This window comes from Octopus bimaculoides, chromosome 1 (assembly GCF_046866305.1).
Source record: "Octopus bimaculoides isolate indiv1 chromosome 1, ASM4686630v1, whole genome shotgun sequence".
Lineage (NCBI taxonomy): Eukaryota > Metazoa > Mollusca > Cephalopoda > Octopoda > Octopodidae > Octopus > Octopus bimaculoides.
The window spans coordinates 162,494,706-162,509,123 of NC_142928.1; the positions used below are offsets into that span (position 1 = coordinate 162,494,706).

Consider the following 14,418-nt stretch of genomic DNA (forward strand, 5'->3'; position numbering starts at 1 on the left):
CCTAATTAAACCTCTGTTGTTCATAAAGATAATGCATTGGTGGACTCACACTATTGTATCTTCTTACAGGTCAAATTAAATGTCTAAATCTGTGGTTCTCAACCAAGGTTCATATGATCCTTGAGGGTCCATATAATATGTTGTTAAAATTTGTCTGCAATAAATTGGTTATATTTCTACAATCTTAATTTTTTTTTACACAAGTTCTAATAATATTTAATTATAAAAATACTAGTTTAAAAGCCATACTCCATGTGGACTTTTAAGCTAGCTGCTACAGAGGACTAATTGGGTCTGCAGCCCAAAACCAAATAGAGCTAAATAGCATGACTATAATACATGTATAATGACTATATGCCCTGGTGGTGTTTGATCAGAGGTTAAGGACGGATGAGAATTAATTCTGTAATGCAATCCTTCTAATTTTCCAGTCCCAAGTTGAATTCTAACTATTGGTCAATTTGTCCCAAAGTTCTTATTGTGATGTAAAATTATCTCCCCCTTGATCTCTGACATCATCTGACAAATGCCAACCAAGCTGGTGTGAATCAGCCAAGCTTTACCTGTTAGAAATAGCAACTCAAATGCTTTTAAATCAGATCCCAATGCTGGATATTCAAGAACCAAATGAAGGGCAGATTTTCAATCCTAGGATCATTCTCATTCCAAAAAGGTATAATATATCTATGTAGAGCAAATGTAGACTGAGATACAGGGTTCCTAGATGGACAGTCAGAATCTCACTTTTATAATTATAGATAATGTGAACTTTTAAGCATTGAATAGCTGGGATGTTTAACGTGAGTAAAATAGGGGTCCATAGGTAAAAAATGGTTGAGAAACACTGGTCTAAATAATCACTACATTTTGTAGTAGGAAGCAAGGGTACAGAGAAATTATGTTAAAACAGATGTATGTGGGAAGGATAGTATGGTTAAGAAGTTTGTTTCATACCCATGAATTCCATATTCAGTCTCATATTTCTTATAACCTTGAGTCAACCCAAACCTCCTTAGTGAAACTGGGTTGGCAGGAACATGCGTGTGCGTATGTGTATTTATATAATTATCTGCAAGGAAAATAATTTACATAATTATTCACAAGGAAGTGAGAAAATCATTTTATTACATAGATTTACAATTGTTTCATCAATATGTGATCTCAAGTGTGTTACTATATTATTATATAATATATGCAACTATAGATTCCTGAGGTACCATTATACTGATACAATTGGATGTCAGCTCTTTGACATTATATATAAAATCCATATTTACAAATTTTCAGAAATATGATCTGTAAAACAATCAGTCTCTGATTTAAAGTCATATTTGATAACCTGTACCTGTTGATGAGCTTAAAAGGAGTCAACTCCAGAGTCAAAACCCAATATATATGTATGTATGTATGTATCATTATCATCATCTTAACATCTACCTTTCTATGCTCACATATGTTGGATGGAAATTTGTTGAGGTAAATTTTCTATAGCTAGATGCCCTTCCTGGTATACTGTCTTGCGATTTGTAACACTTCATGCCTCTGGTCCCCACACTGTAGAACATTGGAAAAGCCCTTCCTTTCTGCTTCTCCACTTGCTAAATAGATCTGTCTCCTATTCTCTCTTCTAGCTAGCTGATAGAGTTCTCTACTACTCCAATTCTTCCAGTCTTTCCAAGCCTATCTCTTCACTTTTATGGCTCTGTTTACGTCACTGTTCCACCACCACATCAACCTCTGCCTGGCAGAAACTTTGTACTAAACACAACTTTGGTCTGTCACCTTCACTAGATTGTCCAATGAGAACTTCTAGTTGTTCTCATTGTTATACATTTCTATCTCCTCCTCTATTTTGTCAAACACTTCAATAAGAATTCTCAATCTCTAACTATTCAGTGACTCTTCAAGATTCCATACCTTCCTTGTCCAGACTGGTTTGTATCTATAAGTGTGTGTATATATATATATATATATATATATATATATATATATATATATATATATATATATATATCATTGTTATGTGTTGGATACTATGGCTGGCCATACCCCCAAAAAATCATTTTATGATGTAACAAAAGGCATATGTCAGCATGACCAGTAAACTCTCTAAACACCTGTTGCAAGTAGCATACATTGTTGTCACATCTGTGCAAAAGTAAGTCCCTAGCAGGCCTCAAGTGCCTCATCCATGCTGCACATGTCTTTAAAAGACAATAAAGCAATAGCATTGCTCAAGATTGAAGTGCAGCCATTGGGCACAACTTTTTTAGGTGCAGGTGTGACTGTATGGTAAGATGCTTCCCAACTGCATGGTTCCAGGTTCAGTACTGCTGTATGGCAACTTGAGTCTTCTATAATAGAATCCTGGGCTGACCAAACCTTGAGTGGATTTGATAGACAGAAACTGAAAGAAGCCCATTGTGTGTGTGTGTGTGTGTTTGTTCCCCATCACTGTTCAACAACCAATGTTGGTTTGTTTACATCCCTATAACTTAGCAGTTTAGCAAAAAGAACCTGATAGACTAAGTACCAGGCTTTAAAAAATCAGTACTAGGATCAACTTGTGCAACTAAATCCCTTCAAGGTAGTACCCAAGCATGACTTTAGTCTAATGACTTTAGTCTAATGACTTTAGTCTAATGACTGAAACAGATAAAAGAATAAAAGAATATGCATATAGCTTTAAGACTCTTAAGAGTTATTAAAATTCCCTTCTGTCATTTTCATTATTTCGATTTTTATAAAATGTACCTCACTGTTTTTCCTTCTTTTATATTCATTTTATTCATTTTTGCTGACCAGCTGGAACACTAGCAGCTTTTTAGCCTCAGACCAGCCATAATAAGGCAGACACAAGCACCTTCTACCAAGATTGATAAAATACCAGAGGGAGTACTGTAACCTTGTCCAAAGTTAGAAATCAATCAGAAGAATGTTTGACAAAATACATTGTGATATTTGGTTATATCTCCTTACGTTGTAACTTCAGATATTACTAAGGTTGACTTTGCCTTTTTGTGGTCAATGAAATAAGTACCAGTTAGTTACTTAGATGGATTGAATCAGGCATACCTTCTTCCTGAATTAGTGTTCCTGTGCCTATGCAAAAAAAAAAAAAAAAAAAATCACCTATAGAACACATTATAGTTTCATACATACGTATTTACATCTAAATTAATAGTCCAAGATTTATCTCTTTACTTCAGTTTAATTTCTAACCTACATTTCTTCTCCCTTCAAGGAAGGCTCCACTCTGCTTAACCTTGATTTACTCTGCGTCTGTGTATATGTGTGTGTGTGTGTGTTTGTTTGTTTTGCTTATATTTGATAAATGGCATGTGTTTACTATCAGGTAATAAGAGTAGGAGAGTAGAAAATACTGTTTTTCTTCTTACCTAGTGAATTTGATATATTGTTTAAAATAGATCAGCAATATCAGGGTGCTTTCTATTTTTAGGGTTTGAACAGGATGTTTAAATAGCATCTCTTATGACTATCTAGTTGATCTTCTTTTTTCTTTCAATTGAACTTGTCATTTTGTTTTCAATTTTTGTTTCCATTTAAAATTATTTGCAAACTACTATAATTTTGCATTAAATTCGTCAAACATTTAAAGATGGTGATGTCACTCATTTAATTGATGATGATGATGATGATGGAGGTGGGGGTGATTGATGATGATGGTGATTGTGTTGTTGCTGCTGCTGCTGCTGCTGTTGTTGTTGTTCAGCCCCAGGCCAGCCTTGTTTAAGCCACTTATGTTCTATGATTGTACAACACCATAAATACCAATCTTTATCCAGTATGACAGAGCAATAGTTACAGGACAAAAGGCACAACAACTTGTAACTGCACATACATGGGCAACACTCTGAAACTATTGATTTAGATAATATAAAGACTTAGATTGAAGCATTTCCTCTTGAACAGCTCCAAAGCTGAAAATAATTTACCTTTTCAGTCTACTCTGATATAATTTTCAGATTTGATGAGAAAGAAGTAACTGCATGCAATAAATATATATTCCTTCTATTCTTCTTCCCATTTTCCTCTTTTAACTCTTCCTCTTTCTCTACTCCCACTTCTGCTTCATCCAGTAATGACCAAAGGATCCTTTTTGTTGTTTGTTTATGTATGTTTGATGTTATTGTTTAGTTCTAGGTTGTCTCTGATCAAAAGCATGTAACGCCATGATACACACACACACACACATTTTTTCATTCTCGAGTGTGATCGTTACCAGCGTCACCTTACTGGCACTTGTGCCAATGGCACGGGAAAAAACATTCAAGCGAGGTCATTGCCAGTGCCGCTGGACTGGCTCCTGTGCAGGTGGCACGTAAAAAACACCATTTGAACATGGCCGTTCAAGTGAGGTCGTTGAACGAGGTTGTTGCCAGTACCACCTGACTGGCCCTTGTACCAGTGGCACGTAAAAGCACCCATTACACACTTGGAGTGGTTGGCATTAGGAAGAGCATCCAGCTGTAGAAACTCTGCCAGCTCAGATTGGAGCCTGGTGCAGCCATCTGGTTCGCCAGTCCTCAGTCCAACCCATGCCAGAATGGAAAGCGGACGTTAAAGGATGATGATGATGATGATAATGACGACGATGACAATTCAGACATAGTGTATCTAGAATTACACTATCCAATGTATACTTAATGATGATAGGTTAGAATTTGAGGGAGATTTGGTTACAATTTCTAGAAAGTTGAATAACCACATGGCTGCATTGGTTTTGATGGGGCTGATGGGTTGTTACTATTTTTTTATCCACATACACACATACAACTGAGCTTTAATCCGACCAATATGATTATATTCCAGCCATGGCTATCCAATATTTTTTCTTTCCTAAACATAATGTATCTCAGACTCCCTTACTTTCTGTATCCTTTTTTTGTCTTCAACACAGTTGAGTGCAAAAGATTTGTATCAGAGGGTGATTAAGATCAGTGCTCCGCAACTGGTATGCCATGGCACACTGATGTGCCGTGAGACAATGCTAAGTGTGCCGCAGCATAAACTGAATATCATTTTTTTTCCTGATACTTTTAGTTCAGGTGTGCTGTCGAATTTTGAAAAAAATATAAGTGTACTGCAAGTAAAAGAAAAAAGGTTGCAGAGCACTGATTTAGATGCTATTTCTCTGTTTGAAATCACATGGTTCCAGGTTTGATTCTACTGCACTGCACCTGAAATCAATCAGTGGAACGTTTGCACTTGAAATTGGGGAGACAGAAACTGCAAAAGCCTGTTAGCTGGACTGTTTTTGCCCCTGAATAGTGGATTTAATTTATCCCTTGGTTTAACACCACCTCATAACTTTTAGTGCCTTTAGCAGTATCATCTTTGTTGCAAGTATTCAAATCAGGTTTCTGATTTGAGGATAACTCAATATTTTGATGTACTGCTTCCTAATACAGTAATGCTTAAATCATAGTTTCTTCCTCTCTTTCCTCTACACTTTCAAAGGCCTTACAGAAAAGTTCTTGGATGTTGTCTTGTAGCTAAACCATTGAAAAAAACAGAAAGAAACACCCTAGTAGAGTGAGAAATACTAGCATTCTGTAAATTTGCCAATTTGTACCACAAATCATTGCATTCAGTCAAAGCTTGATGCCAAAGACATTCATTTTGTAATAACATGTTCATTACAAAAGGAAGGTAGTTACAAACCTTGTTTATGTGTAACAGATTATGTGACAACTGAGAGATAATGTAACTAGTATAGGATTTTAAAGATTTGGCACTAACATTTCCGTGCTAAAACTATTCCACAGGTGACATAGGCAATCTTGCTTAGTTGACAGTGTACTAACAGTTCTTAGAAGCTTCTCTCTCTCTCCTCTTAACTTGAGTAAATGATAATTTTACATTGTTTTTCTTACAGTGTGTGTGTGTGTGTGTGTGTGTGTGTGTGTGGAAAGCAAGGCAGACAGGCATTAAATTAACTTCATTTAGAATTGATTCTCTTTCTAATAAGTAGGAAGCACAATAATTTTGACAATGATTTTAAAAGTCATGAAAATCTATATTGGAGTTACATAACCAGTATTTTCTTTCATTTGTTCTATTCAATCAATTTTTTTTTCTTTTTCTTTTTCTTTTTTTTTAGTTCTGTAGTCCTGCTTTTAGAACAAACCACTTCCATTTAGAATTAGCAACTGTCCAAATTAAAAATGGATAAGCTTTAACATGGCATCCAAAAAATTATATTCTGATCATCATATTCGATATTCGGACATTGCTATGGTGATTATTTTGCAGGTTCATTATGGATATATTTAGGAAGGAAAATCAGTAATTCAAATAGCTCTTGATATTGACTTTCGTTGAAACTGATCATCTATTTGCATTTAATATGATAACCATATTTTATAATTCATCTTCCCATTTGCAGTTAAAGATCAATATCTGTCAAGCGCATTAATTTATAATGAATGTTTCTTGAATTTATGATTACTTCTAATGCTCTGTAATGTTACATAATGCTTCACTGTTCCAGATATGCTCTCGTTTCATTTTCTTTTATATCATCTGTTCACAAAGAAATCAATGTTTCATTTGCTTCAGATTTGCCTGTTCCAAGATTACAAGATTGCTTTTCAACAAATGATTACTCAGTCAGTTAAAAGATAACCAGTTTTTTTTTTTGTCTTGTTTTGTTTTGTTATCAAAAGAAATATAGACATGTTTATCAGAATTTTTTTTTTTTTTTTTTTTTTTTTCCAGCTACTATGAATTGGATGACACAGATTACAGCTCTATCAATAAATACTTGTCTGAATTAGTGGAGAAATGTGTTTACGATTTGAGCCAGTCATACTGCATTGGAATTGATGAGGTAAATCCCTTTGAAATGTGGAATTGCAGTCTGTTTTATAATTAATACTAAATAAATACAACTCTTGTATGTTTTTTACTAATCTTTATTTCTGAAGCTTTGCATACAATATGGACCATTGTTTGCATTGTCTGAAATACAAACCAACCAGATTAAAAATATTCTTCATTAGTGTTCCACAACAGATGTCAGTATTTTATGCATTGCCTGTGTTTGACAAATATTACATTGTTTGTTTTGCTTTTTACTTGCTAGGACTGGAGGTGGAGGCAGTGCCTTGACTTCTGTAGATCCTCTAAGACCAGTGAAATTGATGTTGTTAATATTCTGTTTAAATTTTTGCAAGTCACTATCTGCAAAATGAGCAGGAAGGAGATTCCAGAGGGCCAATGTTTTTAGAAGGAATAACTGGGCATAATAGTTTATGCAGGTCTTGGTGTGAACTGAACACAACAATGGTAATGGGAGATGGAGAAACATGTTTGTTGGGAGTATCTGAATGAAGGAAGTACAAGACCAGTCAACTACAAAGAACAGAAGCCATTATAGTAGAGTAGAAAAGACAGAAAGAGGAGATAGCATGCATGTGGGTCAGAGACTGGAGCATGTCTGTGAGTAACTTAATGTTAGTAGGTCAAGATATAGTCCAAGATGTCTGGGTGCATAGCAGCATACTATCCTAGATGTAGGAGCAATAGTCCATTGCAAGTTTTGCTTTTGTCAGTGATTATTAGGGTCTTAAATATTTTCTAGCCTTGAACAGAAGGACTAGCCTTCAGGTTTGGGATGTAGTCCTAGCTATGTTAACCCTTTTACTATGGAAATCAGATATATCCACTCAAAATTTCATTGCCCTTAACTGCATAAAGCAGTTTTATATACCAAATCTGTCTTTTTGTTGAGATACGTTGTGTTTGAAACTATTTTCTGTTGAGACCTGCCAAGTTTACTGAGGTAACGTGACTTGCAGAAAAGCCAATTCTATTTATTTTTTTTTTTCTGTTTTGGTAGATATGTAACATTACTGGAATAACTATGAAATTTAATTTAACAGTTAAAGTGTTAAGGATATGCTTTTGCTGAAGGAGACATTTGTGATAGTGAGGCTGAAGAGTTAGAGCAACCATGAGAGCTAAGTGCTACTCATGTTTAGGGTAGGAATGTAAGTGTGTGTTTCTTGATATAGATAGTACTTGAGTGGTATTTGGTTGAGGGGTCCTGCTTCTAGGAAATAAATGTATACCAAATATACTTTTTCTGTGATTGAAATATCAATGTTGATGTAATGTGTTACAATGGGTTTTCTTTGTAATATTTGCACTTTATCATAACTCACCTCTTAGAATAGAAACTTTCTACTCCAACTTCTTAAACCAAAGAATCCTCACTGTTTCATGTTCTTTGAATTTCCAATATACTATTATTTCTCTTTGAAACTCAGTATTCTCAACAACAAAAACTGCTAAAATGTTTTTTTTACCCTGATCAGTTAACTAACCTTTTTACAAGGTTTACATATATCTCCTACATATAACTGTTCACCCTATAATCATTTGAATTTTATGAGGAAGGAAAGTTATATATTTAAAAATAATCTTTGTTAGCCTACCAATAATCAGTTTTATATTTACCTCTTTTCCTTCAAATTTTCTATACTTTTCCCATTTCTATTTAATATTACATGCTATGATAACTTTTTTTTTCAAATTGATACTTTCACTGATTCTCTTCCATGCAACATATTAAATCCATCTTTTTTTTTTTTTTAAAGTTGTTGTTGTTTGGAAGGGAATCAGAATATGTTCTAATTGCCTTAGTATAGTTCCTACAATCATATATTACATGGCAAAGTTCAAACCTAACTGAAACATGCTTTATCCATTGTCTATCTCTGTTGAATATTTACTTAGTTACTTCTATGCCAGACATCTGCTGGAGTAGAGATTCTGCAGTTAATTAACAAGAACATCTTAATCTATGTCTAGCTGTTTTCTACATGTAAGGTTTACATCATATAATGATTTTAACATTCCTTTTATAAGAAGGGCTTGGCTTTATTGGAATTATCCTTAGGACAGCCAATACAAAATGCAAACTCTTTTCCCTTCAACATCTGTTTTTACATGCTTACATGGATGGAATTGTTTTTCATTAAAGAGTCTTTCTCCTTCCTTCTACTAAGCCATACATACACACACACACATATGTTATGTTTGTATGTCCATGCTTGCATAAGTTGATAAAATTTATGTGAGCACATCTGTCCCCATGGCAGTTGTAGAAATATGTAAAAGCAATATGTATACCAGAACATATGTAACTAGAATAATGTTCAAGCTGAATACATTTCTTCATGTACAGAGGAAGCAAATTATGATTAAGAGAAACATTGTTTTAAAATCTTTGATAATATGTAAAATTAGTTGTTAGATACAATAAAATTGTATGAGTAGAGTTATATAAACTCTCACTGAAATTAATCAACAAACCATATTTTGATTCCCAGCTGTAAGTCATTCTACTTTTATATTGCTCATATTCTTGAGAAGCAGAGAAACCTTACAAAATTCTCATTTCAACTCTCCTTCAAATACAGGAACTTTTGCTTAAGTATGAAATAAATATTCCATCCTTACATAAGCATGAAATCTCAGAATTTTAGACATTATGAAATTATGAAGTTCATGATTTTTTTTCAAAGGCATTAGAAATTCAGTTTCTGCCTGGTACCCAGATTTTCTGATTTTAGTATCACTACCTGACACTTGCGTACCTTTAGCAAAGTCTACATTGTTGAATATAATCAAGCCAGGTCTTTGATCTGAGAATAACTTCCTCTCACCAGTCTCATGGGCTCTAAAAAGGATCACTTTGTTCTCTGATTAAATTATTTTTAAAAAATGGGAAAAAAGAACATCTAGTCACAGATTCAGCTTGCTTGAGAAATTTAACCTCAAAAGCTTAACCCTTTTGTTACTCTATATCTAATTATACAATAAGTTGCTTAACCAAAATTATGGTACGATTTTAGTTTACAAAGGAAAACTTTAAAATTAGAATTTTGTTTATCATAGGTCCAAAAGCAGTCTCAAATAAGTTGATAGTAGAAGGATCAAGGGAAAGAGTATTAAGAGTGTGGCTATGTAATTAAAAAGTTCACTTCTCAACAACATAAATTCGGGTTCAGTTCCACTGCACAGTACCTTGAGCAAATGTCTTCTTCTGTAGCCTTGGGTAGGCCAGAGTCTTGTGAGTGAATTTGGTAGGAAAAAACTGAAAGAAGCCCATCATATATGTGTGTATGCAATGAGTATGTATATACATATGTGTGTGTGAGTGTGGTGTGTATGTATACATGTACGTCTGTAATGAGTGTGTGTGTATGTGTTCATGTCTCCTTGTCTTGATATGATATGCTAGAGTATGACTGTCATACAGATGATGTTGTTCATTAGTAATCTTCCATGAAATCATGTCTGCCTATTGTGCTGTTTATACTTGAAGAACTGGAGGAAATATCTTAACATTGACAACAGCCAGAGTATCCAACCATAGAAAATCTCAATGAATTTCATCTGACCCATACAAGCATGAAAAAGCAAACATTAAAACAGTGTTGTTGTTGGCAGTGGTAGCAGCTGCTGCTGCTGCTGGTGACAGTAATGATGATGGTTTTTAATGTAAATGTTATCAAATTTAAGAACCAGTTTGAGAAAGAAAACAGTGAAAAGCACTCTAAAATGTAATCACTTGTTTGGCAAGTGGTGGGCACATAAACCAAAGACTATTGGTTGGTCTGTAGTTCTTTGCTGTTTCAAATTAGTGGTTTTAATGCCGAGTTCCTTTTAAAGGTAAATCTTTTATCTTTCACTTGCTTCAGCCATTGGACTGCAGCCATTGGACTGCAGCCATGCTGGAGCACTGCCTTGAAGGGTTTAGTCTAACAAATCAACCTCGGTACTTCTTTTTTTAATCTTGTGCTTATTCTATCAGACTCTTTTGCCAAGTCGCTGAGGTGGTGAAGCACGACCTTCGAATGTTGGGCCTCACAGAGGTAATGACAGCAACTGAGACCTTTGGAGATATGCTATGCTTGAGAAGACCCAGCAAGCCAAGTAGCCTATGCCAGTGTCACATAACCATCCCATTTAAGAGTACCCTCCAATCATTGGACAATATACTGTGCTTGAGAAGACCTGTTGAGTCAAGCGAAATCATTGTTGTGGCCAATGCCAGTACTGCCTGACTGGCACCCGTGCTGGTGGCACATAAAAAGCACCATTCAAGCGTGGTCGATGCCAGTCCCACCTGAATGGCTCCCATGCTGGTGCATGTAAAAAGCACTATACAAACGTGGTCAATGCCAGTGCTGCCTGACTGGTCCCGTGCTGGTGGCACTTTACAAAGCACCATTCGAGCATGGTCATTGCCAGTGTCGCTTAACTGGTTCCCATGCTGGTGGCACATAAAAAACACCCACTACACTCTTGGAATGTTTGGCATTAGGAAGGGCATCCAGCTATAGAAACCTTGCCAGATCCTATTAGAGCCTGGCACAGCCTCCTGGCTTGCCAGCCAGTCCTCAGTCAAACCATCTAACCCATTTCAGCATGGAAAGCAGGCATTAAACAATGATGATGTTGATATATAATATATATATCTCCTGTAATACAAATTCCGATGAAAGTAATCAAACAAGGTTTGCTTTAGAAGCATTGAGATGTATTGAAAGATAGGAAATAATTTTATTTTCAAACACAGGATAATGCTAATAATATAGCATGAACAGGAAAAACTACCCATTTTTCTGCAAAATATGGGTAGTTCATTTTGTTCATGCTATATTATTAGCATTATCCTATGTTTGAGAATAACATTATTTCCTTATATATCATGTAATATATATATATATATATATATATATATATATATATATATATATACATGGGTTGGACAAAATAATGAAAACACCTTAAAATTTCAAACAAATCTATTTTAATATGAGGTAGGACTGCCTTTGACAATAATTACAGCTTGAATTCTACAAGGTATGAACTTGTACAAAGTTTGAATTGTTTCCAAAGGAATTTTTGTCCATTCTTCAGCTAAAACAGTCTCCAATTCTTGTAGTGATGATGATGGAGGATATCAACTCCTTACTTGTTTTTCTAAAATGCACCACAAATGTTCAATAATATTGAGATCTGGGGACTGTGGTGGCCAGATAAGATGTTCAACTTCACTAGAATGTTCCTTGTGCCATTCAGTAACAACTTTAGCTGTGCGAATTGGTGCATTATCATCCTGAAAGATTGCATTTCCCTCTGGAAACAGTTCTGCAACCATAGGATGAATTTGATCAGATAAAATGCTTAAATAGTCTTGACTATTAATTCTGCCATGAAAGGAAAACATTAGGCCGGCAGATTTTCAAGATATAGCCCCCCAGATCATCACAGATCCTCCTCCATGTTTAACAGTTGGAAGAAGGCAGTCTGGGTCAAATGCTTCTTTTGGCTGTCTCCACACATATACTCAGCTGGTGGTGGGAAATAAGGTAAAGGATGACTTGTCTGAGAAAATAACATTTTTCCACTACTCTAGGGACCAATTCTGTAGGTTTTTACTCCACTCTAAACGTTTTGCAACGTTTGTTTTTGAAAGTAGTGGTTTTCTGATTGCAGCCCGCCCACTGTGAAATCCAGCTTTGTGCAGCTCCCAGCAAACAGTTCTTGTGGAAACTGGGTTCTCAAGGTGGTCATTAAGCTCTACAGTAATTTTGGGAGCTGTACTTTTGTGATCCTTTCTAACAATTCACATAAGAGTCCAACAGTCCAATCTGAAAGTTTTAGTTTTCTTTCGACGAGGTTTTTCTCTCTTTCTCAAAGGCTGTCATTACTTTCAAGACAGTACTTCTTGATACATCAAACATTTCGGCTGTTTTCATTATGCTAGCACTTGCCATACGAGCACCAACAATTTGAACTCTTTGAAAGCCCAATATATCTGTCATTTTAATGAATTTTAATTACTTTTTTCTGATGACATCTGAAAAGAAACAGCAATTTTAGCAAGACATATTTAGCAACACTATTAATAAATCAAAAAACATAAAAGTAAACAAGCTTTTGACAGTTTTATAGATATTTCAAAATTATGATGCTATGATGCTAGATGTTTCCATTATTTTGTCCAACCCCTGTATATATATGCATATAGATGTGTCTGTGTGTATACATATATGTATATATACAGAGATCTCTTTATACTTCCTTATCTGTGTGGACACTACTAATTAGTATAATGCCAACATAGGTTAAATCATTACAAAGTGCACAAGGCATTTCTACTAAATACTACATTAATTATTTAAATGCATCAAATGATGTCAGTTTGTTTTTATAAATAAATCTTTCAAAGATGATGGTGTCTATTTACTTTTGAGATGATTTCTCTGTGTGTGTGTGTGTGTGTGTGTGTGACAGGTTTCCACACAGTTTCCATTAACGAAATTCACTTACAAGGCATTGATCAACCTAGGGTTATAGCAGAAGACACTTGCCCAGTGTGCCATGCAATGGGATTGAACCCCCGAAGTATGTGGTGGCAAAGCAAACTTCTAAACCTCAAGGCCATGCCTGCATCCAACCTAACACTGAAATTGAAGAAATTTTAAAAGATGTTTTTCTTATTCTTTCAGCATACCTTTTGTACAGTTTTTATTCTGTCACATTCCTAATTTCTGTTGTTATTACCATGACAGAATAATTCCAGAATCCAGCCAACTACCCTTGGGAGAATAGCATCTTATTATTACTTGAGCCATAAAACTCTCAGGATGTTCCATGAAGAACTCAGTGAAGTTTGTGGAATACCCGAACTTATCAAAATCTTGTCTGTAAGTTTGTTTTCTTATTTTTCATTATTATTTATTGGTTTATTTATGTGCATTAAATAAAAAAAACTACAGGTGTGAATTGGTAAACAGTTGCATACAGATGGAACACTTGTGGAAGAAGGAGACCCAGAAAGACATGGGATGAAGTTTTGAAAGCCAACCTCAAGACACTGATCTTTATGAAGGAAATAACTAAGGATTGAGATATCTTATGCATTACTGTACTCAAGGAAACCTGTCCACCACACCAGAATTGATACTGGTGCTGGTGTCAGTACACTCTGTGAAGTAGTTAGCATTAGGAAGGGTGTCTAGCAATAGAAACTATGCCAGAACAGACAATGAAGCTTGGTGCAACCTTTGGCTTTATCAACTGTGGTCAAACCATCCAACCCATGGTAGCATGGGAAATGGATGCAAAATGATGGTGTCAGAATGTAGGAATGCTTTATGGTGTTTGATCTGGTTCTCTGCTCATTGAGTTCAAACTCTTCTGAGATTAACTTGACCTATGATTTTTCTGAGTTGATAAATAGAGTGCACTACTCCAAGTTCAAGGATCATTTCCTCTCTCTCTCTCTCTCTCCCTCCATCCCTCCCTCCGCACTGTAATTATGATCATGGTGGATCTCTCAAAATGAAGAAAGGTTGAGGCAGGAGCTAGGCA

At 35.3% G+C, this 14,418-nt stretch overlaps 1 protein-coding gene across 5 annotated transcripts in view; it reads left to right on the top strand.

The window, feature by feature from the left end:
• The window catches only part of LOC106884418 (activating signal cointegrator 1 complex subunit 3), a 491,782-nt gene that overhangs the window by 439,540 nt on the left and 37,824 nt on the right, over nucleotides 1-14,418 (top strand). For all 5 annotated transcript variants that reach the window (XM_052972249.2, XM_014935791.3, XM_014935790.3 and 2 more), the window contains 2 exons: nucleotides 6,742-6,853; nucleotides 13,617-13,751. In XM_052972249.2, coding sequence (XP_052828209.1) covers nucleotides 6,742-6,853; nucleotides 13,617-13,751 — 247 coding nt within the window. The remainder of the gene's footprint in view (nucleotides 1-6,741; nucleotides 6,854-13,616; nucleotides 13,752-14,418) is intronic.